The sequence below is a fragment of the Canis lupus genome, chromosome 8, assembly GCF_048164855.1.
Source record: "Canis lupus baileyi chromosome 8, mCanLup2.hap1, whole genome shotgun sequence".
In the NCBI taxonomy this organism is placed as follows: domain Eukaryota; kingdom Metazoa; phylum Chordata; class Mammalia; order Carnivora; family Canidae; genus Canis; species Canis lupus.
The window spans coordinates 27,632,699-27,657,753 of NC_132845.1; the positions used below are offsets into that span (position 1 = coordinate 27,632,699).

At 36.7% G+C, this 25,055-nt stretch overlaps 2 protein-coding genes and 1 long non-coding RNA gene across 13 annotated transcripts in view; 2 read left to right on the forward strand and 1 right to left on the reverse strand.

Moving 5' to 3' along the window:
• The window catches only part of SLC35A3 (solute carrier family 35 member A3), a 55,376-nt gene extending 39,274 nt beyond the window's left edge, over positions 1-16,102 (forward strand). For 5 of the 9 annotated variants that reach the window (XM_072834680.1, XM_072834681.1, XM_072834683.1 and 2 more), the window contains exons 6-9: positions 3,905-4,023; positions 5,576-5,709; positions 8,616-8,766; positions 11,196-16,102. In XM_072834680.1, the coding sequence (XP_072690781.1) occupies positions 3,905-4,023; positions 5,576-5,709; positions 8,616-8,766 (404 nt within the window). In that variant the 3' untranslated portion in view covers positions 11,196-16,102. Of the gene's footprint in view, positions 1-3,904; positions 4,024-5,107; positions 5,710-8,615; positions 8,767-11,195 lie in introns of those variants that run through there. The other 4 variants (XM_072834686.1, XM_072834685.1, XM_072834687.1 and 1 more) reach the window with 3 other exon arrangements.
• On the reverse strand, positions 2,427-24,761 carry LOC140638039 (uncharacterized). Of its 3 annotated transcripts, none has more exons than XR_012035155.1 (3): positions 24,081-24,424; positions 22,148-22,260; positions 2,427-2,445 (listed from the first exon to the last, which is right to left on the reverse strand). It is a non-coding gene; the product is annotated as an uncharacterized lncRNA (long non-coding RNA). The 3 variants fall into 3 exon arrangements; XR_012035154.1 differs by lacking the exon at positions 2,427-2,445 and adding an exon at positions 11,931-17,610; XR_012035153.1 differs by lacking the exon at positions 2,427-2,445 and having other exon boundaries at positions 22,102-22,260; positions 24,081-24,761.
• The window catches only part of MFSD14A (major facilitator superfamily domain containing 14A), a 39,213-nt gene continuing 38,617 nt past the window's right edge, over positions 24,460-25,055 (forward strand). The window contains exon 1 of the mRNA XM_072834676.1: positions 24,460-24,713. Coding sequence (XP_072690777.1) covers positions 24,630-24,713 — 84 coding nt within the window. The 5' untranslated portion in view covers positions 24,460-24,629. The remainder of the gene's footprint in view (positions 24,714-25,055) is intronic.

A 25,055-nucleotide genomic window follows, 5' to 3' on the forward strand; every position in this document is an offset into this window, starting at 1 on the left:
AATTTTACCTAAGTGAAACTGAAAAAGAAAAAAAAAAGATACTTAAATGGAGAAAGTTTGAAATGATGAAATTTTCATCTTTGTTTTAAAATCTTTTTTTTTGTTTGTTTGTTTTAAAATCTTAATACAGGGGTGCCTAGGTGGCTCAGTAAGCTGCGCGTTTGCCTTTGGCTTAGGTCATGATCTCAGGGTCTTGGGATCAAGCCCTACATCGGGCTCCTTGCTCAGTGGAGAGTCTGCTTCTCCCTCTACCTCTCCGCCTGTTCATTCTCTCTCTTTCTTTCTCTCTCAAATGAATAAATAAAATCTTTTTTTTTTGTTTTTAATCTTACAGCTTTTATTTTAAAATATTGTTTTAGAGATGCCTGGGTGGCTCAGCAGTTGAGGGTCTGCCTTCAGCTCAGGGTGTGATCCTGGTCCTGAGATCGAGTCAGGGAGCCCGCCTCTCTCGCTGTCTATGTCTCTGCCTCTCTGTGTCTCTCATGAATAAATAAAGTATTAAAAAAAATAATAAAAATGCTTATGTTTTAGGCTTTAAATATATCATTTTTCTAACTGAAGGTGAATAGCTTAAAACAAGAAAAACACCTCATATATTGAAGGATTGCCTTTGAACAAATATTTAAACTATTTATTATAGTATTATAACCTTTAATTCTTCATACAAAGATTCCAGAATCTAGTATTCCTGGTATATATTCATTTTGGAAAATGCTACAGTGAGAGACAGCTCAGTTGCAGATCAACCATTCTTCTTAAGCCTGTTCTTGTGATTTTGGAGCTCATCTTTGAAAACATTTTTTTTTCTGTCTATATCACTTAATAGGTTATACCATGTCTCCTTTGGTAGCAGCAGACACTCCATAGTGAATGTCTACTCTTAATGGCTACATTTTAAGTCAAACCATCCCAAATTTGATTAGTCCATTTTTCCAGCGATTTTAATTTTTTAAAAAAGATTTTATTTATTTATTCATGAGAGAGACACACAGAGAGAGGCAGAGACACAGGCAGAGACACAGGGCAGAGGGAGAAGCAGGCTCCACGCAGGGAGCCCGACGTGGGACCCGATACCAGGTCTCCAGGACCATGCATCCAGGGATCCCCTAAACCTTCATTTTTTTTTAAAATTTTTATTTATTTATGATAGTCACAGAGAGAGAGAGAGAGAGAGAGAGAGAGAGAGAGAGGCAGAGACACAGGCAGAGGGGAATCAGGCTCCATGCACGCGAGCCCGACGTGGGATTCGATCCCGGGTCTCCAGGATCGCGCCCTGGGCCAAAGGCAGGTGCCAAACCGCTGCACCACCTAGGGATCCCTAAACCCTTCATTTTTATCACAGGATTTAAATTTGTTGAAATGTATCAAACTGTTTAAGAATATTCAAAGTAAATACTTTTAAAGATTAAATTAGTTTCTTTTTGTTTATTTGTCTATAAGGCAAGTACAGGTGCCCCTGGGTTGCTCAGTGGTTGAGTATCTGCCGTTGGCTCAGGGCGTGATCCTGGAGTCCAGGATAGAGTCCCACATCAGGGGGAGCCTAAATAAATATTTATTTTTTTTAAATAAATAAAATTCTTACAAATTAATAAAAATGAAAAGCCAGAATTCACGATTCTATGGTACTTCATGGGTTTCTTATTCTTTAATTTGACCTCAAAATACAGTTTAATGAGTGGTAAGCTAATTCAAAGTTTTGAAAAGGTTACATAGGTTGTAGATAACTTGAGATTACAGAAACAGAAATTAAAAATATTTATTTTTTTAAAAGATTTTATTTATTTGAGAGAGAGAAAAAGCACACCAGAGCATGTGTACACAAGCACATGCCTGAGCAGGGGCAGGGGCAAAGGGAGAGGGAGAAGCAGATTGCCAGCCTGAGCACAGAGCCAACTGTATCCCAGGACCTGAGTGGAAGTCAGATGCTTAAGCAACTGAGCTCCCAGGTGCCCTGAAATTAAGACATTTCAATAATATTTTTCAAGTATCAAATGGTCAAAGATTAGCAAATTGATAAGTTTCAGTGTTAGCCAGAGAGTGGAGAAACAGGAACTCTTTATTACCTGTGGTTGCTTGGAGTACAGATTGGATAAAACCTTATTGGATCTCAAATTGGAGTGTTTAAAAAATTTTTAAATAAATGCTTTGATGCAAAAATTCCACTTCTGGATAAGAATTTATCCTACAGGTACACTTACATAAAGAGCACAAAGATGTTCAAGGTTATTTATTGGTTATAATTGTAAAAAATAGAAAACATGTAGAAGATTGCTCAAATTATCAATATGATTAAATAGTGCAGTGGTTAAGATCATAGAATACAGAACCACACTGTCCGGATTCAAATCCAGAGTCCATCAACTTATCAGCAGTATGAGCTCAGACACGTTTATTTAACTTCTTTGTGTATCAATTTCTTCATCTATAAAATGGGCGTAAGAGCACCTAATAGGATTGTTGTGAGTTAAAAAAAAAAAAAAAAAAAAAAAAAAAGGATTGTTGTGAGTTAACATACATAAAGCACTTAGAACAACCTATGGCACATGATGTTATGTATTTATTTCATATTATTATTATTAATTATCCATACAATGAAATATTATACAACTGATAGAATGTAGTAGATCTGTACATATGGACATGTTTTGACCTTTTGTACTATATACCTTGTTTCATCATTATCAAGTGTATTTTTATTTATTTCTAAAAAGATTCATTCATTCATTCATTCATCCATTCATTCATTTATAGAACATGAGTGAGGGGAGGAACAGAGATTGAGGGAAAGAGACTCCCAAGGGAGATTCCACACAGAGCCCGACTCCAGGCTTGATCTTATGACCCTTCTGAGCCAAAACCAAGAACTGGCTGCTTAACTTACTGAGCCACCCCAGGCTCCCCTCAAATGTTATTTTTTATAATTAAAACATAGAAAAACTAATACCATCATAAGTGTTTCTTTTTTTTCCCCTAATTTTGTAAATTTGTATTTTCATGTTCAAATTAGACCTCTTAAATGATTGATATACACCTGAAACTAATAGAACACTATATGTTAACTATACTGGGATTAAATAAAAAACTCATTCTCTCATGAATAAATAAATAAAAATCTTTAAAAAACAAAGACATAAAAAAAAACCAAAGACATAAATAAAAACCTTATTAAAAATGATTGAGTTGTTATAAATAAAATTAAAAGAACATTTCATATACCTTTCAATTCCTTTCCATCATGGACTCTCAAGTAGTTATAGCTTAATAAAAAAATACTGCTTCACTCTGCATTCTTTGACTACAAATATCACGAGAGTAGCCCTTAAGGCATCCATTTCTTTTTTTGTAGCTTAGGATTGCCCCTGGAAATCTCTTTGATCCAGCAGGTCATTTGATAATTCTAATTCTGTGGAAGAAGTAAGGAATGCATCAGTGGATAAGATACAGTTTCTCCTCTCACTGAGCTGGCTTTTCTTAACAGTGAGACCTTTAGAACTAACAGCTTTGGATGTTGCCTATTTCTTAGCTTTGAATTTTTAGATACTACTTATTGTATTTCATAACTTAATTTTTTTTAAAGCTCTTTATTTTTTTGAGAGAGAGAGCATGAGTCAGGGGGAGGCTAGAGGGAGAGAGAGAAGCAGGCTTCCCGCTGAGCATGGAGCCAGATGCAGGCCTTGATCCCAGGATCCCAGGATCATGACCTGAGCCAAAGGCAGACGCTTCAACCGAGCCACTCAGGTGCCCCCATCCCCCGCCCCAAGTAAAAGATTTTTAAAGTAGTTAGATTTTATTGAAAAGGAAAAAGGTAAATATAAAATTATTTGCAATGTCAATGGAAAAATATCTCTCCAGACAGACTAAATGACACATGACATAAGCTTTATTTATTTATTTATTTATTTAGGTTTCTTTGGGAGTATATTTGGATTAATGGGTGTGTACATTTATGATGGAGAATTGGTGTCCAAGAATGGATTTTTTCAGGGATATAACCGACTGACTTGGATAGTTGTTATTCTTCAGGTAAAGCATTTAAAGTCTTAATGCTAATAAACCTTATTTTAATGTATAGAATCAGAGTAGCTCCTGATGTATGATGTGAGGGGAAAAGAACCTTCTTGTTGGTGTTCTCATTATATTTAGTTTATTCTGGGAAGTTAAAAATAGAACTGGTCTTAATGCCATAATGAAAACTTACTTTGAAAAGGTCATAAATGAACTTTGTAGTATTTAAATTTGACATAATTAAAATCAAGTTGAAGAATAAAAGAGTTGAAGCTGAAGGCAAATATAAGCTTGATTTTCCTACAAATTTGTGTTATACAGGAAGTCTGTGATTAGCCCATTAAGGCTCAAAAGCAGATCTAGATATTTAAATCTGTAACAATTTATAGTCACATATTGTAGTTACATATTAAAATATTCCTGTCAAATTATCTCAGTTTATAATTTGAAATTGTTCAAGGGTTAAGTAATTTCATTATCAAAATTATACTTGTTTACTCAGGAAGATATAAAAGTGAAGAGACAAGTCACTCTCCTCACAAAGCCTTTCTTTAGAGGTATTTGAAGCTGTGAGAAGCAAGGTCTTTTATGGAAGTTGGGTGAAGGTGGCAAAGGCTGGTTGTATTTTGAAAGCAGGTAGGATACTTCTATTCTTAAGATAGGAGAGAAGGAGACAAGAATAAGTGAAAATTTAGAGGAAATTTTAAGGAGAGATAGGGTAAGCAGGAGAGTTTGTGTGATGGCTCTTATTCTAGCAGAGAAAAGCCATGTTCCCCTAAGACTTGAGTAAAATAAAGAAGGTTTGGTACAGTTAACATGAGGGATTCATCAGAGACTAAATAGATGAATGAGTACATTGCCAGGAGGTAATGGGACTCAAACATCAATATGTAGTGAGCTCAATTGGCATAGTTTGTGACTTTTACTAATAATAAGCTTCTGTCATGTGAATAGGTATAGTGAAAGTTTTTAACATGGTAACCCAGATTTAGGAGTTTATACGTAGAAAACAAAGTAATGTAATGATATAAAGCCTCATTATTTAAAGAGGCACAGTTTGGAATTTGAGAGGGATTTATTTGGTAGAAAGTTCTTTCTACAGTTTTTTCAGGAAGGGTAATTCGACAGCAATAAGTGAATTGAATGGCAAGAAGCTGGAGGATGAACGCCAATTTAGGAGCCAATTGAAAGGTTAGGAAAATAAATTTCAAGTTACATTTCATTTTTACTTCAAAATAAAAACATTTTACTGATCCAAGTGACCAGTCTTTCCACATTTGTCTGAACAAGTGATGTTTAATTACTTAAATTGGTTGAGGATAGATATTTTATTCACAGTATAGTCAAACTGTATTATAACAAACCACACATTACATTGGTACTTCATGATATAAAAGGGCTGTGGAATAAAACCTGGAAGTCTGTTGGTTTTAGGATATCAATAAAAAAACTTATTATAATGTGATTAAATTTATAGGACAAAAGCCTAAAGCTTCATTGAGTAATGAGATTGTTTTGAAAAGCAGTTTAATATATGCTTGTTTAAAATAATCTTTTAAAACTTTTGCAGGCACTTGGAGGCCTTGTAATAGCTGCTGTTATTAAATATGCAGACAATATTTTAAAAGGATTTGCAACCTCTTTATCCATAATATTATCAACACTGATATCCTATTTTTGGCTACAAGATTTTGTGCCAACCAGGTAATATATTCTTTTCTATTTCTTTAAGTCTCAAAAATACCTAGAAAAATAAGAATTCTTGATAGGATCTGGTATGAAAAATTTTATTACAGCTTTTGAAGAACCATGCAAATATAGTAAAAAATCCATTTAACTGTCTTTTAAAAAAGATTTCAAACCAAATACATAAAAGAAAATCTTGCACTAGAAAGTTATTTTGCAAATTTGACCAGCCAGGATTTTCCCAATAGGCTGGAAAATTTTTTCCAAACTTTTTTCCCCAAAGTAAAATATTGTATAACAAAGTTCCTAAGTCATATAAAGTTATAAAATAAGTCTTATAATAGCACTTTTATATGTGGGATTTATATAGGTAAAACCAGGAGAGTAAAAAAAAAAAAAAAAAAAAAAAAAAAAAAAAACCCAGGAGAGTAGATGACATTTTCACAGAGGATGTGTGATGTCGTGATGCCAAGGGGGAGACAGAGTCAGGAAGAATGAAGCTGAATACCCATTACAGATGGTGTTTAAGGCCCTATTATTTTTTTTTATAATTATTAGTTTATAATCCCAGAGTAGTGAGATTATATTTTAGTGGATTCCAGAATACTATTCTTGGTTTTCCTCTAACTCCACTCTCTCCCTCATTTTCTCAACCTCTAAACTTAAGAGTCTCCAAAGGATGTGTCCTTGAACCTCTTATTTACACTCAGTCCCTTGGGTGATTGATCTCTATTCTCAAGGCTTTAAATACCGTCTTCCCTTCCTTTCCTTTTCCTTCCCTTCCCTTCCCTTCCCTTTCTTTCATCTTTCACATTTTTATTTGAATTCCAGGCTTGTATATTTAATTGCCTATTTGACATTTTCACTTGAATGTCTACTACATAATTCATTCCCTGTAAGGATTTCCCAATTTAGTAAATGGCAGCACCTCCATTCTTACAGCTGCTCAGGCCAAAACACTCCTTGGGTTGAACAGAAACAGTTTATCCACAGTAACTAATAGAAGGCAGAGTCTATAGACATGGAATAGACAGGCTTATAAAAGAAAGTTCAAATATATGGAAATTCTTTGTCTTAGTGAAGTAAGGAGGTCATCAACCTCTCTTTACCTTTCTCTCACACATCATTCTAATATAAAAATAAAGCCTATCAAGTCTTCCTTTTTAATATCTCCAGTCAGCCATTTCTCACAACTTCCCTTGCTACCACTTATTTATCATCTGGATTAAGGAAATAGTCTCTTGATTTTTTTTCCTTGCTTCTTCTCTTGCTCTGTGCCCCTACAATTTTCTCCATTCAGCAAACAGACTAATTATTTTCAAAGTAAATCAGATCGTATCACTACTGTGCTCAGAAACCTTCTCTTTTCCATATTACCAAAAAGTTGTCATTATTAATGGCCGATTTGATATGGCCCTCAGCTACCTTTCTATGCTCATCTGATATTACTTTCTTGTTCACTTTTTTTTAAAAAGCTACAGTAACCTCTTTGCTATGAGCTTTGACTTGCCCTTCAGTCATCATCTTGGAATACTCATCCACTATGTATTCACATGACAAACTCTCTCACATCTTTAGGTCTTAGCTCACATTTACTTTATAAATAAGCAAGGCTACAGCTTGGCCTATAAAAGGTACTCTGTGTGTTTGAATGAATGTTGAAGATCTTAAATTTTTTTTTTTAAATCTTATTTATTTACTTAGAGAGAGAAAGAGAGAGACAAAGATAGTGAGAGAGAGCAGGAGCAGGGAGGAAAGGGAGAAGCAGGCTCCCCGCTGAGCAGGGAGCCCAATGCTGGGCTCCATCGCAGGACCTCAGGATCATGACTGAGCTGAAGGCAAACACTTAACCAACTAAACCACCCAAGCACCTCCAAGATCTTAAAATTTTAATACAACTAGTAAAGTTTATTTGTGTTACTGAGAGTAAGATAGGATTATGGATGGAATATGGCAGTAGAAAAACATAATATGCTCTTTATATTTCTATATAGAACATTATGGTTTCATCCTTAGAGCAACCTGGATGATAGGTCTGGGACACACATGTTGAAATGTGTAATTTTTCTGAGACATGAATTTAAAAGTATTTGTTTCTAGTTTGGTATGGGAATGAATTCCTTAGCTAGCAAGACTAACTTAACAACTAAGATCTACATCTTCATGTGTTTTCTCTATTCATTAAATGGGGAAATTATTCGCTTCTATATTATTTGAGAATGTTTGGAACTTTAAATTAGTTTAGATTTTTTTGGAACTGTATTTTTTTCTAAAATTATTTATTTGACAGAGATAAAGAGCACAAGCAGGGGGAGTAGCAGAGGGAAAGGGAGAAGCAGGCTTTCTGCTGATCAGGGAGCCCTACACAGGTTCGATACCAGGACTCTAGGACTTGAACGGAAGGCAGACAGCTTAATTGTCTGAGCCACCCAAGCACCCCTGGAAGTATAGATTTTTAGAGTAGAAAAGGCATACCTTTAAAAAAAAAAATAAAACCTCATATAAAGCTGAGTCAGGGTATTAACTCTAAATCTTTGAATCATGCAGGGAATAAACAATAAGCAAGTAAATGAAAAGATAAATCAGTAGAGGGACAAAAGAGTACTAGTTTGTCAATAAGATACACCTGCATGTAAATCTATGTTTCTGAGGGACTGTGTAAGGTAAGTTGGAAAGAAGACAAGAAAAGACAATGATTCTGTTATTGTTAAATGAATGAATGTTTTGACACTGAGTCAGATGAAAGAAATGGATTATTTTTCTTATAGTTTAACTAGACCCTCTATCTTTATGTATTCTGTTTTTGTGAAGAACATCTCTTAAGCAATAAATCCAATGATCTTTATTCCAAATGTATTAATATATTTTCCTTTATCCCCATGTCACTTCCTAAAACTGCTTTGTTTTGTTTGTTGTTTTCTCAGAAATGGTACCCCTGACTGCTCCTTTGGTAACCTATCAATCCTTACTCACTCTCTCGTTCATTTCATCCACTGCCATGTCTTCTTGTTTGTCCTGTCTATGAAGATAAGTCCCAACTTCAACTCTAGATCCCTATTTTCAGCTGACTGCTAGGTATCTCTATTCCCTTTCCTAACTTATTTTTCTTGTGTTGATTACATTGCTTATTGATACCATCCTTGCATTTAGGCTTGTTTATTCTTTTATCAAAAATTTATTAAGTGTCCACTATGTACCTTCCTTTCACTGTACCAGATCCTGGAAAAACAGAAATGTGTGAATGAGATATGGTTTCCTATCTTAGAGGAGAGCACAGTGATTAGAAAGACAGACATGTTAATAAATGAGAACTTTATGATCAGTGCATCAATTAAGTAAATATACAGTTCTGTTGGAAATCAGGTGCTCAACTCCTTGAAATAATCATTGTATTTGAATAGTTTTTCCCCCCAAATTTTTTTCTCTCAGAACGATCTAAAAATGGCTGTCTTGACAAGCAGGGGATTTCCTGATGTATTAGGTGTTCTAGTAGATCCTGTTAGGAATTTCATAGAATGGATTCCTGCAGTGAGTAGGAAATCAGATCAGACAACTTTTCAGTTGAGGATATGGTTCTGTGTAATTCAGAGGTCCAGAAAGCCAGGCAAAGGTTAGAATGCCTGATGAAGAAAGTTTTAAGTCAGAAGCTTATCCAAAGCTTAAATAATTATGAAATATTCCTATGGTAATAATTTTTCTCAAGAGATATTAAAGGAAGTTTTTTTTTTTAAGATTTTATTTATTTATTCATGAGAGACATAGAGAGAGAGAGAGAGAGGCAGAGACACAGGCAGAGGGAGAAGCAGGCTCCCTTATGCAGGGAGCCTGACGTGGGATTCAATACCAGGTCTCTGGGATCACGCCCTGGGCTGAAGGCGGCGCTAAACCGCTGAGCCACCTGGGCTGCCCTAAAGGAAGTTTTATGCTATCTTAATCTTACACATGTACCTATAGCCAAGGCTTTTGAAAATTTTGTTGCCCATTTACATCAAGCTATTGAACACTAAATATTTATTACAACAGACCGTTATTGAGTTCCCTCTATGTCCTAGGCACTCAGGTATAAAGATGAAGGAGGAGCACATGGTTAAGCATGTGCAAACATGTAAATAATGTATTATTTAATACGGTATAACAAATATTCTCATAGAGTACCTCTGCCTAGGGTAGTGAGTCTTGGAGACATTAGACCTCAGTTATGAATAATCAATTTCCTTTGGAGAATGGACATGGCAGGCAGAGGGATTAGCCTCTACAAGGGCACTGTCCTGAAAGGCACACAGTGTTCACTGAATGGAGTGGCTGAATTATAGATTGGGTGGGTGGAATATGGGAGATGAGGTTGGAGGGACCACATTAGGAGAGGCCCTTTATGTCATAATAAGGTCTGTGATCTTTTTCCTTTATGAAACAAATGTTTGTTGTTGTAAAGCAGGAGAGTGACTTTGAATTGTTATAGAACCTTTAAAACCAAGACTAACTCATGTCTCTGTAATAGCACTTTAAAGAATGTGCATCTTAAAAGTTAAAATTGGTATTCAGTTTATCTCCACTTTAAGTTCTGTACCAGTTTAATTTATTTCCTATTTATAATAAGGTATATTATATCAATGAATTGATAAAATGAATAAACCAAATGTACCTTCATTTAATCAAATTTCCTTTTCTAAAGCATCTCCTATGAAATTGGTCCTGAGTTTTATTACTACCTTAGATTTTAAACTGAACTTCGCTAAACAAACAAAAAACTGAACTTTACTTTGTTCTAAAAAGAATGTCATTTTTTGGTTATATTTTCAAATATTGTAGGAAAAAGACTTATTAAGGAGAAATACATTTATTATTATTATTTTAAAAATATTTTATTTATTTATTCATGAGAGGCACAGAGGCAGAAACATAGGCAGAAGGAGAAGCAGGTTCCATGCAAGGAGCCTGATGTGGGACTTGATCTCGGGAATCTAGGATCATGCCATGAGCCAAAGGCAGATGCTCAACCACTGAGCCATCCAGGTGTCCCGGGAAAATACATTTAAAACGTCTTTACTTTCAGAGACAATATAGTGCGGTGGATGAAAGTACAAGCTCTACAGTCAAATATACCTAGATTTGAATCTTATTTTCTACTTAAAGTTGTAAGATTTTATTTATTTATTTATTTATTTATTTATTTATTTATTTATTTATTTATTTATGTTGTAAGATTTTAAGCTAGTTACTTAAACTCTCTAACCTTCAGTTTCCTCATATATACAAAAATAGGGACAATACTAATACTTCTTCGTAGGGTGGTTATAAGAACTAAATGAGATGCATGTAAAACACATGGTTTGAGTACCTAGAATGTACTAAGTATTCAGTATTTGTAATAAGTACTTAGGATTTGTTGGCCATATACTAGAACATTTTTCCCAAATTATAATTATTTTTATAAGTGAAGAAATAGAATTTGTTTTGCTTTTAATCTGATTTTCTCTTTTTCATTTTTTTCTTCATCTATTTAGTGTCTTTTTCCTTGGAGCCATCCTTGTAATAACAGCTACTTTCCTATATGGTTATGATCCCAAACCTACAGGCAATCCTACTAAAGCATAGTCGTATACTATCTTTAACTGGTTTTTCACAATGGTGCACTAGGAATCTCAACATTAATCTTGCATAGAGGACTTCTACAGATTCTAAGAAGATATCATCATGCTGAATCTCATCATATTGTTCAAATGGTTTGAAAATATAAAAGTTTAAGGATAAAATATATGTATATGTTAACGAAATACCTATTACATCTAGATATCAAAGCTTGAAAGTATTTCCAGGGATTAGAATAATTATTGGAGAAAACTTGAAATCTGAGTTTAAAAAGATTTTACCTTTTGATTGCTGCAGAAATGTTCTATGCACTCTTTGCAAGAGCACACAACAAATATCAGATACCAATTTTTGCAAGTTAGATCTATTTAACCTTATTAAATTTTTTTATCTTTTTCTGTACAGAAATATCAAATTACATGGAATATTCAAAGTTTGAAAATTATAATTGCCTATTAAGCTGTGAATAGAAGTATGATTTGAATAACATTTTCATGTATCTGAGATTTTTATATTTATACAAAAGATTACTAAAGAAAGGATTGCTAAATGTTATTTGTTCAACTACATAAAATGATAAGGTTACGTTCTGGGTCTAATTTGTGAGAAAATAAATTCATATTTAAATTCAATGTAGGGAAATACATCTATTTCTCCATCTACATTTTAAGATCTTTTAGTGCTTTGAAACTGCTGAAAGCAATCCAGTTGCTCCTGTGCTAGATAGTAGCCAGATTTTGCACTAATGGAGTTTTGTCTTTAATCTCTTAATTGCATTTCTTTTCTGTAAATCAGATAAATCCTTAATATTTCTTTAAATTAAGCTTCTGTATGTGGTAATTTCCATTAAAGTTTCAAAATGTAATTTAAAAGGATTAAATACTCATTTAATAATTTAAAATAATTATTGTCTAATATCTCCATTTGGAGAATTTTGAACTATCAAAGTATATACTGTACACAACTAGAATGTTTTTAAATGAATATTTTAGTCATTGCTCTGTAAAAAATTTCCTTTAATCTACAACTGTTAAAAAAAACAACCAAAATAATTATAGTATAGATGTCAATAAATTGAGACCAAAATGACCTTTCTTAGAGACATTCCAGATTGCCATGATATTACATTATTTTAAGTGGCCCTAAAGCTGTAAACTGAAGGCTGCTTAGAAGGACCTTTTAGGCCTCTCATAAACCCACCCTCCCCAGGAATACTCTGGTCACATGTCTGGGAGAGGTAGCGAATTCCGAGTTCCCTTTCTGTGACCCTATAAAAGCTGCTGGGAAGGAGCCACCACTTTGATTTAAAATAGTGGTTTCTTTTCCATTTTAATTAGCACTGGAGTTGAAGTTGTAAATTACATGAGTTATTTAATAAGTTGTTTCAAGAAAGAGAAAATATAGCAAAAATGGTAAGGTGAATTGGTGGGCAAGAACTTTCTAAAATTGGGTTATGGGTTTAATTTAATTATTGACTATAGGTAGAATTACCATTGTGTATAAGAAGTATTTTACTTTATTTTTTCATTCATGCTTTATATATTTTTAAAGTCTCCCATTCTAATAATATAAAAATGGTAAAAAAATAAATATTTTTGTATAGTTATGATGGATTTTGTTAAATAGAATTTGGCTCAAAAATACCATGTTACAAACTTTTGGCTACTTTGGTTTATGGGACTGGCTGTGTTACTTTGCTTATGCAAACCTAGTCTCTATAGGACACAGGCCTAATCTATTCCATTCAGAGTTCACAAGTGTTTAAAGTGACAAAATAGGGACGCCTGGGTGGCTCAGCGGTTGAGCATCTGCCTTTGGCTCAGGGGGTGATCCCAGAGTCACGGGATCGAGTCCCACATTGGGCTCCCTGCATGGAGCCTGCTTCTCTCTCTGCCTGTGTATCTGCCTGTCTCTCTGTATGTCTCTCATGAATAAATACATAAATAATATTTTAAAAATTAAAAATTAAATAAAATGACAAAATATCTTAAATCAATTTGCTAGTGATTACAAGTTGGAACTAACCAAATTTTTTGGAAGCCTGACCTATGATTTTCAGTCATCACCTTTGAGAGTATTTGTTTAATAAATTTACCACATTCCGAGCATGGTGCTTTTAGATTGTAACAGCATTCAGACTTACATCTTACTGTCTACTGCTGAGTGAAATCTAAATCCTGCAAATGCAAAGAATTCAAGAGTAAATACAAAGATTTATCTTCAGCCCACATGGGAGTACTAGTGGGGTACTAATATATATTAATTCAATGTACATTTACAACTAATTGTTAACTCAGGCTTAGTCTGTCCCTTAAAAAAATGATAAAAGCAAATACTGTCTATCAGACATGTTAATTACCATAATATATTTTCAGGTGTCCAAGATAACAGAATTTTCAAGATTCTCAATTAAGCTTGTAAAAATATAAGCAAGATTTGTGAGAAAGGACAAAGTATCCAAAGCACATTTTCAAACCAAGCTTTTATTAGACAACTTAATTTATATCTTGCTTTTCTAGAGGGTTTGAAGTTGTTAACAGAGATTGGGTTGTGTAGCTTATAATTTTTAATTCATAGAGAAGAAATCGTATTTGAGAAGGTGAGCCTGTTTGTAGACCATGTCATTTTAACAGATAATGCCATTTTGTGTGTGTGTGTGTGTGTGTGTGTGTGTGTGTGTGGTGTGTTTTGATGACCTCCAAAAGCCTTATTGTATCAATCTTAAATAATGATGACTTCTTGATTATTTAAATTCTTACTTTTAAAAGTTTACTTGTTATCTCTCAACTACTTTGTTCATTATAAAAATGTCCTAATTCATGGGAGAGGAGTGCCAGTTGATAGTTCTAATAAAAATTAAGAATATGGTATTTGGGAAGAAAACTTTGAAATTCAACATGTAGATGTTTCAATACAGTAAAATCATCAGTTTTTTAATAAGTGATTTTAGGGAAGCTGTAGGCTACTTTTATGGTGGAAATTGTAGTTTAGAGATGCAAAACTTAAATGTTTACATCAATTTATTTTGAATGTCACAGTTTCATTGAAGGAAAGGTAGTTTGATATTTAAACTAGATTCTAAGGAGACAGAATCTGAAAAGAAACCAGTTGACTTTGTGCCCAGTAGATTCAGTGTAATACTGATTATTAAAAATTGCTACATTTTTCCTACATATCAAATTACTAGACTTTTAAAATGTCATTGTATTGTCATTCAACTGAGTTTTGTTTTTAAAAATAGGTTTTAGCATCATTTTATTTACACTTTCATTGTTATAATATTTAATTACACATGGATGTATGCTTTACATTAAGAAAAGGTTTATGAAAGTTATTTATGCTATATTGAAAGTCATCTTAATAATCTCCCAGTTATGTAGCATATTTAAAATAATTACAGGACCAAAGAAAAAGCACCTTTATCAAAATCTGGTCCTATGTGCCTTGCTTTACCAAATACCTGACTTTTCTGGAGGATATTACTGTAATTCACAACTTTGGACACATGGGGAAATTGACATTTTACGAATAACTATAATTCAATTTTTTGGATGTTTCAACATTTGCTCTTTAAATCTATTATCTAACAATGTTAAAGTAAGAATATAAGCATTAGTAAACAATACTTATTTAAATAAATTATGCACCGTTGCTCCATCATTGAGCTTTTGAAACTTTAACAAAGGTATATAGCCTTCATTTGGTTGTTTTATTTCTTATTATAAGATATAATTTACTGTGATTTTTAAAATATTTTTTTAATGATTTGAATTTTGAATTTATTCGTATGTCTCTGTATTTCATTTGTTTGGAAAGATTCCTTTGAGTTTGGGAATGTGATTTGTATATTTAATTTTTTATGGACATAATTTAGAGGAATGTATAAAAAATTGGTCTTTTGTTAAATGGCTTTTTAATGGATCAATTTCTCTTTGTCGTTTTTTGGTATCCAGTTATTATCTATTTAGTAGATTTATGAAAAAGATTTTCATAATTAACTATATAAATTTCTTCCTATATTTCCTTGTTTCCCTTTTCACCTGTGTTTGATTTAACTATTAATTAGACTCTTCTATATATATCAAAAATGACTCCCTGATCTTTTCTATACCTCTCTAGTTACCTTTACCATGTGTGATCTTCATTCCTTTTTTCTAGCCTATGCTTTAGCATGGAAGACTGGGTTTTATTTAAACTAGTTAGAACTTCTCTGTGTGATAATAGCCTAATTTTTTGTTGTTGTTGTTTTAAATAAATATCTCTTTGCTAGCCTCAAGGTTAAGTGATTACAGTAATTGGCATATATTTTCTTCATAAATCATTGAATATAGTTGCTTCTTTGTGACTGTCAATTCAGTGCATAGACATCAAATGATAAGCAATATGAAGGATTTCATTCATTTCCATCTCTATTAGTGAAATAACCTTGTACAAAATGCTTTGTTTTAAAGTTCACTAAAGACTATCAGCATTTAATTTATTTATTTGAGAATATCAGCATTTAAAAATGCATACTTTGGTTTCTTTTTGTGAAGAGCATTAACTGAAAATCTTTACATCTTTTTGGAATTGGGATACTTCTTTTGTTGGAAGTATATCATACTCCTTGAATTCCAATGCTATGCAAATACACCTCACAATCGAATCTTACAGATAATTACTGCCATTCAACAGATAGTGACCAGCATTAGTAAGTAGTCTTTCTTAAGGTCCTGAAAAGTTTTGAATTGTTTCAAAGCAGGATTGATAATAACATACATATTCCAAAAAACGAAAACAGCAAAGAGGAAATAACTTGCCTTTAAATCCTAAAGATGTGAAATTCTGGTATAGTAGAGAGTCTTGGTGACTGCAAATTCAGAGGTTTCCCAAATTTACCTTCAGGTTCAATAATTCACTAGAAAGACAGAACTCACTGAAAACTATTATACTCACAATCACGTTTTTTTTTTACCAGGAAAGGATACAAATTTGAACCAGCCAAAGGAAGAGACATATAGGATAAAGTCTAGGAGGGGTCCAAACTCTAGTTGTCCTTTCCAGTTGTTTACTCCCTTTGGGGTCATGGACAGTTATCTATTTCTGGCCATAGTATACACACAGTATTGCCGATCAGGAAAGCTCACTCATGTTTTGGTGTCCAAATTTTCATTGAAATTTTATTGCTTGGCATGACTGATTCTTTGCCTAGATGGTTGAATTCTCCAGCCCTTCCCCTCCGAAAACTGGCTAACATCAGGTTACAGAGGCTCATCTTCAGTCATCTGTTAGCATAAATATTCAGGTGTGAGGTCCTAAAGATGTAGTCCAGAACTTTCTTTGGGTAAGGCCAAACTCCTTACACAGTGGCCATTTATGTCTACACACATTCTTCTGAACTGATGAGGATGACACCAGCAATGACAGTTGTTTATAGAGACTTTTATACTTAATTTCAGAAATGTTGTCAAATGATTCTGAACTTATGATTTGAGTGTAGAAAAACATTTATAATCAGATATAGTGCTAAGGAGCACATATAGTATTTATTTAGTTTTTAGTGCTGATGTTTAATGACTTAAATGCAGAGCTATTTTTTATTTAAAGAAATTTAAAAATTAATTTATAAACATACTGTATATTAATATACAATTTTGAGCTTTTATTTTTTTAAGATTTTTTTTTTTTATTTACTCGAGAGACACAGAGGCAGAGACACAGGTAGAGGGAGAAGCAGACTCCCTGTGGGGAGCCTGATGTGGGATTCCATCCCTATACCTGGGATCACTCCCTGAGCTGAAGGCAGATGCTCAACCAATGAGCCACCTAGGCATCCCGAGCTTATTTTATTTATTTTGCCACTTCAGGCATTAGAACATAAATGCCTCTCTGGAAGGATTTCTTTTTCTGGTACTTTTTTTTCTTTTTTCTTTTCTAAATTTATTTGACAGAAAGCACGGGCAGGGGGAGCACCGGCCTACTTTGGCTGACAGTAGGCTCACTATTAATTGATAGGTTCACATTTCCCCTAATCTTTTGCTAGAGTTAAGCATCAGCCCTCCATTGGATCTAACCAATTTTTTATTTATGAACCTATTTACATTTATTCGCTTAGGATTTCTAATACGTAAAAATAACTTCTTTAAAATAAGTAACAGGGGATCCCTGGGTGACTCAGTGGTTTAGCACCTCCCTTCGCCCAGGGTGTGATCCTGGAGTTCCGGGATCGAGTCCTGCTTTGAGTCCTGCTTCGGGCTCCGTGCATGGAGCCTGCTTCTCCCTCTGCCGTGCATGGAGCCTGCTTCTCCCTCTGAGACCTCTCTCTGTCTCTCATGAGTAAATAAATAAAATCTTAAAAAAAAAAAAAAAAGTAACATATTATTCCTTTGGAAATAGTTTACTTGAGTTACACATTTTCAACCTTTTAAAAATATACCTCCCTGAAAATCTAAAAGAAGAATGGATATCGCTACAATGGGGTAATCATCTGAAAATACACTCTTACTAAAATGTGCATTAAATGTAAAGTATTTAAGGAGTTTAGCTAAATTTGGCAAATCAAACTTACATATTTGTAACAAAATTGTGAATGTGCTTGTTTTTGTTTGCTTTTCTTAAGATTTTTTTATTTGAGAGAGGGAGTGAGCACAAGTGGAGGGAGGGGCAGAGAGAGAAGCATACTCCCTGCTAAGGAGGGAACCTGACATCGAGCTCCATGTGGGGCTCAATCCCAGAATCATGAACTGTACCAAAGGCAGATGCTTAACCAACTGAGCCACCCAGGTGCCCCAAGTGTTTTTTAAAAGACACTGCGTAAAATAAATAAATAAATAAATAAATAAATAAATAAATAAATAAATAAAAAATAAAAGACACGGCGTATACAAAAACATGTTTTCTAATGATTGAGGGCTTACATGGTCTCCTTTATTTTATTTCATTGTTTTTTAAAGATTTTTTTTTTAATTCATTCATGAGAGACACAGAGGCAGAGACACATGGGCAGAGAGCAAAGCAGGCTCCCCACGGGGAGCGCGATGTGGGACTTGATCCCAGGATCACGCCATAAGCCAAAGGCAAGAGGCTCAACCACTGAGCCACTCGGGTGCCCCTTATTGCCATTTTAATAGCTTCAATCATGCTATGACAAATTTTGCCAGCTTAGGTTTCAAAAATTCATGGGTTATCTCCATGCATTCACAAAGTAATCATTGTTAAAGACGTTTTCATTTAAATTTCTTCAGTTTTTCATTTTGAAAAAAATTACATTTTTCAACATAAAAGTTGAAAGAATGTTGTACTCATTTACTCTCTACCTAAATACAACATTACCAACATTTTTCCGTACTAGCTTCATCAGGACCCTTGACTCCTAAAATACTTCAGCATGCATATCCTAATACTAAGGACATTTCCGTATTTAACCCAATACCATTATCATACTCAAGAAAATTTAATTTTATTGTATCATCTTAAGTTCATATTCAGATATTTGTTTTTGAGCCAGGATATAATTGAGGTTTCATGCTTTGTATTTGATTGTTTTATTAGTCTAGAAGATCCTTCCCTGCACCCCTTCAGCTTTTTTTCACCCATGATGTGACTTTTTAAAGAATCTAAATCACTTAGCTCCTATCCTTGATCTGTCCGTATCCTTTGACTTGTTCTTTATTCTTTGTATTTCATTTGAACTAGAAGTGGAGTCTGTAGGTTTGATTAGCTTCAGCTTGTTTTTGGAAAGAATATTTCATAGATGATTTTATAGATTTTGTATTTTATCACACTAAAGACAATAATCAGTCATTTGGTCAAGGTGTTGACTACCAGGTCTTTCCATTGTAAAGGTCATTTTTTTTCTAGTTGGTAATTAGTAACCTCTAAAACAAAATTTTGGCACCATGGGAATACTCTTTACCTAACAGTCCTTTTGTTCAATAAATTAAGCATCAATTGATGATTCTTAGCTGAATCATTTATTATACTACACTGAGGTGCAAAATGGTGATTTAATATTTTTTTAATTTTCAGGGGCATCTGGGTAGTATAATCAGTTAAACCTCTAACTCTTGATTTTGGCTCAGGTATGATTTCAGGGTCATGAGATAAGCCCTGAGTGGGACTCCATGGTGGGCCTGGAGCCTGCTTATGATTCTCTCTCTCTCTGCCTCTCCCCCTTCTTTTGCACACACACTCTAAAATAAAATTATAAAAATTGAAATTTTTAATTTTCTAATTTTCTTCTGCTTTTATTAGTTTATATTCTATTTTAAAAAAGACTATTTCCCTTTTCCCAATGTCCCCTCTTCTTTAAAATATCACTAGATCTTCAAGTTATTCAATGTATCATAGTCAATTAGAGTCACAGTTTTTTTTTGTTTTTTTTTAAGATTTTATTTATTTATTCATGAGAGAGGCAGAGACACACAGGCAGAGGGAGAAGCAGGCTCCATGACGGGAGCTGAACACGGGACTCGATCCTGGGTCTCCAGGATCACGTCCTGAGCCAAAGACAGACGCTCAACCACTGAGCCACCCAGGCATCCCTACAGTTCTTTTTGATGTGAGCCAACAGCCAGTAGAAATCACTGCAGGCCAGCTCCTGTGTCTTTTAGACATGACCACATTAGTCTGTGAGTTTTTCCTTGCTTCAGTCACAAGATGTCCCAAACCTGGAAAATCAGCTATTTCTCCAAGGAGCCTATTGTTTTTAGGGGGAATGGAATCTGGACTCTGTTTACTTTTAGACCATTTCAGTGGACAGAGCTAGAAAGTAAATTTTTTAAAAGTTCATGAATTCAAATTGATACCTAACGTTAGTTCTTAGTTTTATATTTGCCTCTTTTACACTGAAAATACTTGTAACAATATATTTGTTTTATTATGTAGTATATTTTTTAGTACTTACAATATCAATATTACTAATGGTAAACATACTGAATAAAACTTAAAAGACTTCTTTGCAGTTCTTTTTGTCCTTAGACTGACTAATAGCCCACTAAGGATGTAGTGTTCAAAAGTTAATGGAAATCACTCTTTTTCTCTATATGGCTATGTTAATAATGTGATACAACTAGGTGAACTTGTTTTGTATTCAATTTTAGAATTTACATAAAGATTTTTATTCTATTTTTGAATAAAGGATTTACATGGTTCAAAGTTAAAAGGATACTCAGAGAAGTCTGTCATGCCTATCCTTCCACCCCGTTCTTAACCACTCCCAAAAGTAGAATTTTCACTAGTTTCTAGTTTGAATTTCCTGTTTCTTTTTGAAAAATAAACAGTTACGGATATTGCTATATTTATTGTTTCTTTTGAGATGTGGAATGTGTTCTCTGCTTTTAAATTTCCTTTTTATGTTTAGAAAGCTTTGTATGTTCTAGCGGTTACATTTAAACTATTGACATTTTATGTTAAGCTCTTAGAGCCCCTTTTTTTGCTTGTCTAGGCTTCTAGTTTATCACCTTTAAATGTTGATTCCCCGAGGCACCTGGGTGGCTCGGTCAGTTAGGCATCTGCCTTAGGCTCAGGTAGTGATCTTGGGGTCCTGGGATTGAGCCTCGTGTCAGGCTCTCTCCTCAGCAGGGAATTCTGCTTCTCCTGCTCCCTCTGCCTCTCTACTTGCTTGTGCTCTTTCTCTCAAATGAATAAATGAAATCTTAATAAAAAAAAAAGTTGATTCCCATCTAATTGCCTTGTGACAACCAATGAACTTATTTTTTCCTCCTTCCTCTAATCTTCATATTTGTTAGTTCCCTTACTTCTATTTGATTAGAGCATATATAACATTTACACATTCCTTTCTCACTCTAGTGCCTAGTGCCTGTTTTATACTATTAAATATACTTAATACTCTCCACTAGTACTTTAGCTGAATCCTCCCCAATCACGTCAAGGCTGGACAGAACTCTTCCAGTAAAGTATATAAGAAGAACTTCTACACACACCTTCCTCAAGTTCTGGCATGTTTAAAATTTATTCTAGAATTGAGAACTTTTTTTTTATTTTTTATTTTTTGAGAGACAGCATGCACAAATATATATATATATGTACACACACACACACTCACATACAATAAGTCTGTTAGAAGAGGACTGATCTCTTATTTACTCTTGCAGCTCTTCTAGCATAAAGCCTGGGATATTCTGGACATTCAATGAGTTAAGTTTGTCTTTATTACATTATTACTAACAGCACTTGCCACAAACTGCAATTATCTTCCTTTTGTGTTTGTTTCATAACTTTGTCCTCCAGTATAATTAAGTTTCATGTAGATAAATATGATCTCATGTACTAATGTATCCTCAGTGTTTAGTAAACCAATGACAAACACTCATAAGGTAGTCAAAATATTTTTTGAATGACTGAATAATCAGTTCCTTAGGATGGTAAAATTAGCATAGATGGGTGAGGTCTCATTATGAGGGGCTATGAAAAGTCAGAGTCACCACACAATAAATTATCTTACCAGCTCTCTACATCCACCCAAAACAAGCTCCTGGGAACTTAGTTTTGAAATCTTGTCATGATTCCTCTAAAGAGCTTCAAGTTGGGGCTGAAATGTTTTAGCAAGGGAATATTTTTAAACAATGATGACGGGTACTTGACTGGCTCGGTAGAACATGCCATGCTTGATTTTGAGTTCAAGCCTCACCTTGGATATGGAGCCTACTTAATAATAATAATGATAATAAACAAATGATGAATTTACTTATTGATGGTAAAATGTAACTTGAACTACCCATTAAGCTAAAGTGCCTTCTTCTCCCTTCCATGGAAGAGTGCTTTGTTTTCCATTTCTAGTCAAATATTCTATGTAGAAATAGAAGGAACAGAATATTCAAATTTATTTTTTAACATTTTATTTATTTTGAAATAATCCCAAACTTACATAAAAGTTGCAACAATAGGGAGGTGCCTGGGTGCTCAGCTAGTTGAGCGTCCCAACTCTTGATCTCAGTTCAGGTCTTGCTCTCAGGGTCCTGAGTGTAAGCCCAGTGGAGCCTATTTAAAAAAAAAAAAAGTTGCAACAAAACACATTCCTTTTACCCTGTATATTAGCTATCTATAGCTGTATTACAAACTACCCCAAAACTTAGTGGCTTAAAACAGTACTTTTTATCTTAGTTTCTGAGACCCAGAGAACCCAAAGTGGTTAATCTGGGTGGTCCTAGCTCAGATTTTCTGAAATTGGAGTCAGGATGTTGGCAGCGCTTGCAATCAGATGAAGCTTAACCAGCACTGGAGGATCTGCTTCCAACACTACTCACATATCTGTTAGTAGGAGGCCTCTGTTCCTGGACATCTAGACCTGGCCATAGGCTGCTGGAGTGTCATCACATAGCAGCTGGCTTCCCCAGACTTAGGCCCAGAATGAATGAAAAGGGAGAATGAGCAGGAAGATACTATGCCTTTTATGACCTACTCACTGAAGTCAGTGCTGTCAGTTCTGCTATATCCTATTAGAAAAGAGTCACTCAGCCCAGTCTCACACTGAAGGTAAGAATCAGATCCCGTCTCTTCCAAGGAGCAGTATCATGGAATTTGTGAACATATCTTAAAATCACCATACCCAAATACACTATTTTTTTTAAAGGAGGGGGACAGATTATTTTAAAAATTTATTTATTCATGGGCAGCTTGGGTGGCTCAGAGGTTTAATGCCGCCTTCAGCCCAGGGTTTGATCCTGGAGACCCCGGATCGAGTCCCATATCCGGCTTCCTGAGCGGGGCCTGCTTCTCCCTCTGCCTGTGTCTCTGCCTCTCTCTCTGTCTCATGAATTAACTTTTATTTTTTTTAAGATTTTATTTATTTATTCATGAGACACACACACACACACACACACACACACACAGAGGCAGAGACACAGGCAGAGGGAGAAGCAGGCTCCACGCAGGGAGCCCGACGTGGGACTCGACCTCAGGTCCCCAGAATCACGCCCCCGGCGCTAAACCGCTGAGCCACCCGGGCTGCCCTAAATACACTACCTTTTTTTTTTTTTTTTTTTTGACAATTTGTCATTTTGTCACTCTAACCCCCTTCTCACATTTACAAGCATGGTATTTCCTAACTACCTGAGAGCAGGCAGCGTGCATCACATCCCTTCACTCCTTAAGACTTCAGTCTATTAAGAAAAGGGATATATTCTCTTACCTAATAGTACAATTAAAATCAGATTTAACACTGTGGTACTTTCATCTCTCGTCCATACCTCACTTGTGTCAACGGTCATTTCTGCCCCCCCCCCCACCCCCATCAAGTTGTTCCAGCGGCACAGTAAACGGGGTGGGTTACAAAGCAGAACCTAGGTTATCCACGTTTGTATCGGCAGGAAATAAAAGGTCCTGGGCTAGGGGGCTGCTGGAAACACGCTTCAGTCGCTCCGGCGGGCGGGCGGGCGGGCGGGCGGCAGGAGGGCTGGGGCGAGCGCGAAGACAAAATACTGTTTCGGAAAAATCAGTTTATCCTTACACCTTCAGTTACCCACTATTTCTGGAAAATTATTCAACTGTTCCCTTCGGTTCCCGTCCTTTTTCTTTTGTGTGTGTGTATGTTTTTATTGGACTTCGAGCTGCCAACACGTAGCGTAACGCCCGGTGCTCCTCCCGCCAAGGGCCCCCTCAGCGCCCGTCCCCCAGGCCCCCCCGCCCCCCCCCTCCACTGCCCCTCGTTCGCTTCCCACTTAGGAGTCTCTCCCGTTCCGTCTCCCTCGCTGGTATTTCCGCTCAGTTTCTCTCCTTTCCCCCTTGATCCCTTTCACGGTTTCTTCTATTTCCCGAATGAGTGGGACCGTACGATGTTCGTCCTGCTCGGACTGACTGACCTCGCTCGGCCTCCCGGCCTCCGGCTCCGTCCGCGTGGAAGCGCAGGGGGGCATTCGCCGGCTCCGTCCGACTAGAGCGCGGGAGACGGCGCGAGCGGCTGAGGGGCGCGGCCAACGTCCAGGGCAACCGTTCAGCCGTATTTCCGCGAGCCGGGGACCGAGAGGCTTCCGTGTCTTCATCAGCGCGGAAGGACTGCGAGGTGCCCGCCGCTCAGGGCTGTCGCGAGGCCCAGGCGAGCGGAGCGGCGGGGAGCCCCGGGCGGCCGCACCCCGCGGCCTGGCGCCTCCCTCCGGGGCTTCCCTCCGCGCGGCCGCCGAGCCCGGCGGGGCGGGGCGCCGTCACGTGGGCCGGGCGGGGCGGGGCCGGGCGGGGCGGGCTCCTCCGCCGATCGCACGATGTGACGCGCCGCCGGAGGCAGGCCGGGCCCTCAAGATGGCGGCGGGCGCCCCGAGCGGCTCGGCCCGGCAGTAGCGGCGGGACGGCACTCGCCGCTGGGGCCGGCCGCCCCGGGAGTGGCTGCAGCAGCGCCAGGAGTCGAGGATGGTAAAATGACCCAGGGAAAGAAGAAGAAACGGGCCGCGAACCGCAGTATCATGCTGGCCAAGAAGATCATCATTAAGGACGGAGGCACGGTGAGCTGGGGTGCCGCGCCGGGCAGCGTCCCTCGGGGCCCCCATCCGGTCTCCCCCCAGCGCCGCCGCCGCCGCCGCCGCCGCCGCGCGTGCCCCCGCCCCCCCCCCCCCCCGGCGGTGCCGGCGTCCCAGCCTCCGGGGCCCGCTCGCCTCTGCTCCGCGGCTTTCCTCCCGCGCCCGGCCTGCGGCCTCCGGGGCCCGGCCTCCTGGGAAGCCGCTTGCCTCTCCCGCACCTGCCGGCCCCCCGCCGCTACCCCCCGGGCCCCGGGCCCCACGTGCGCCCCCGCGGCGGCCTGCGTCGCGCCCGGCCGCCCCTCGCGCCGCAGCCTCGCCCTCGCCCTC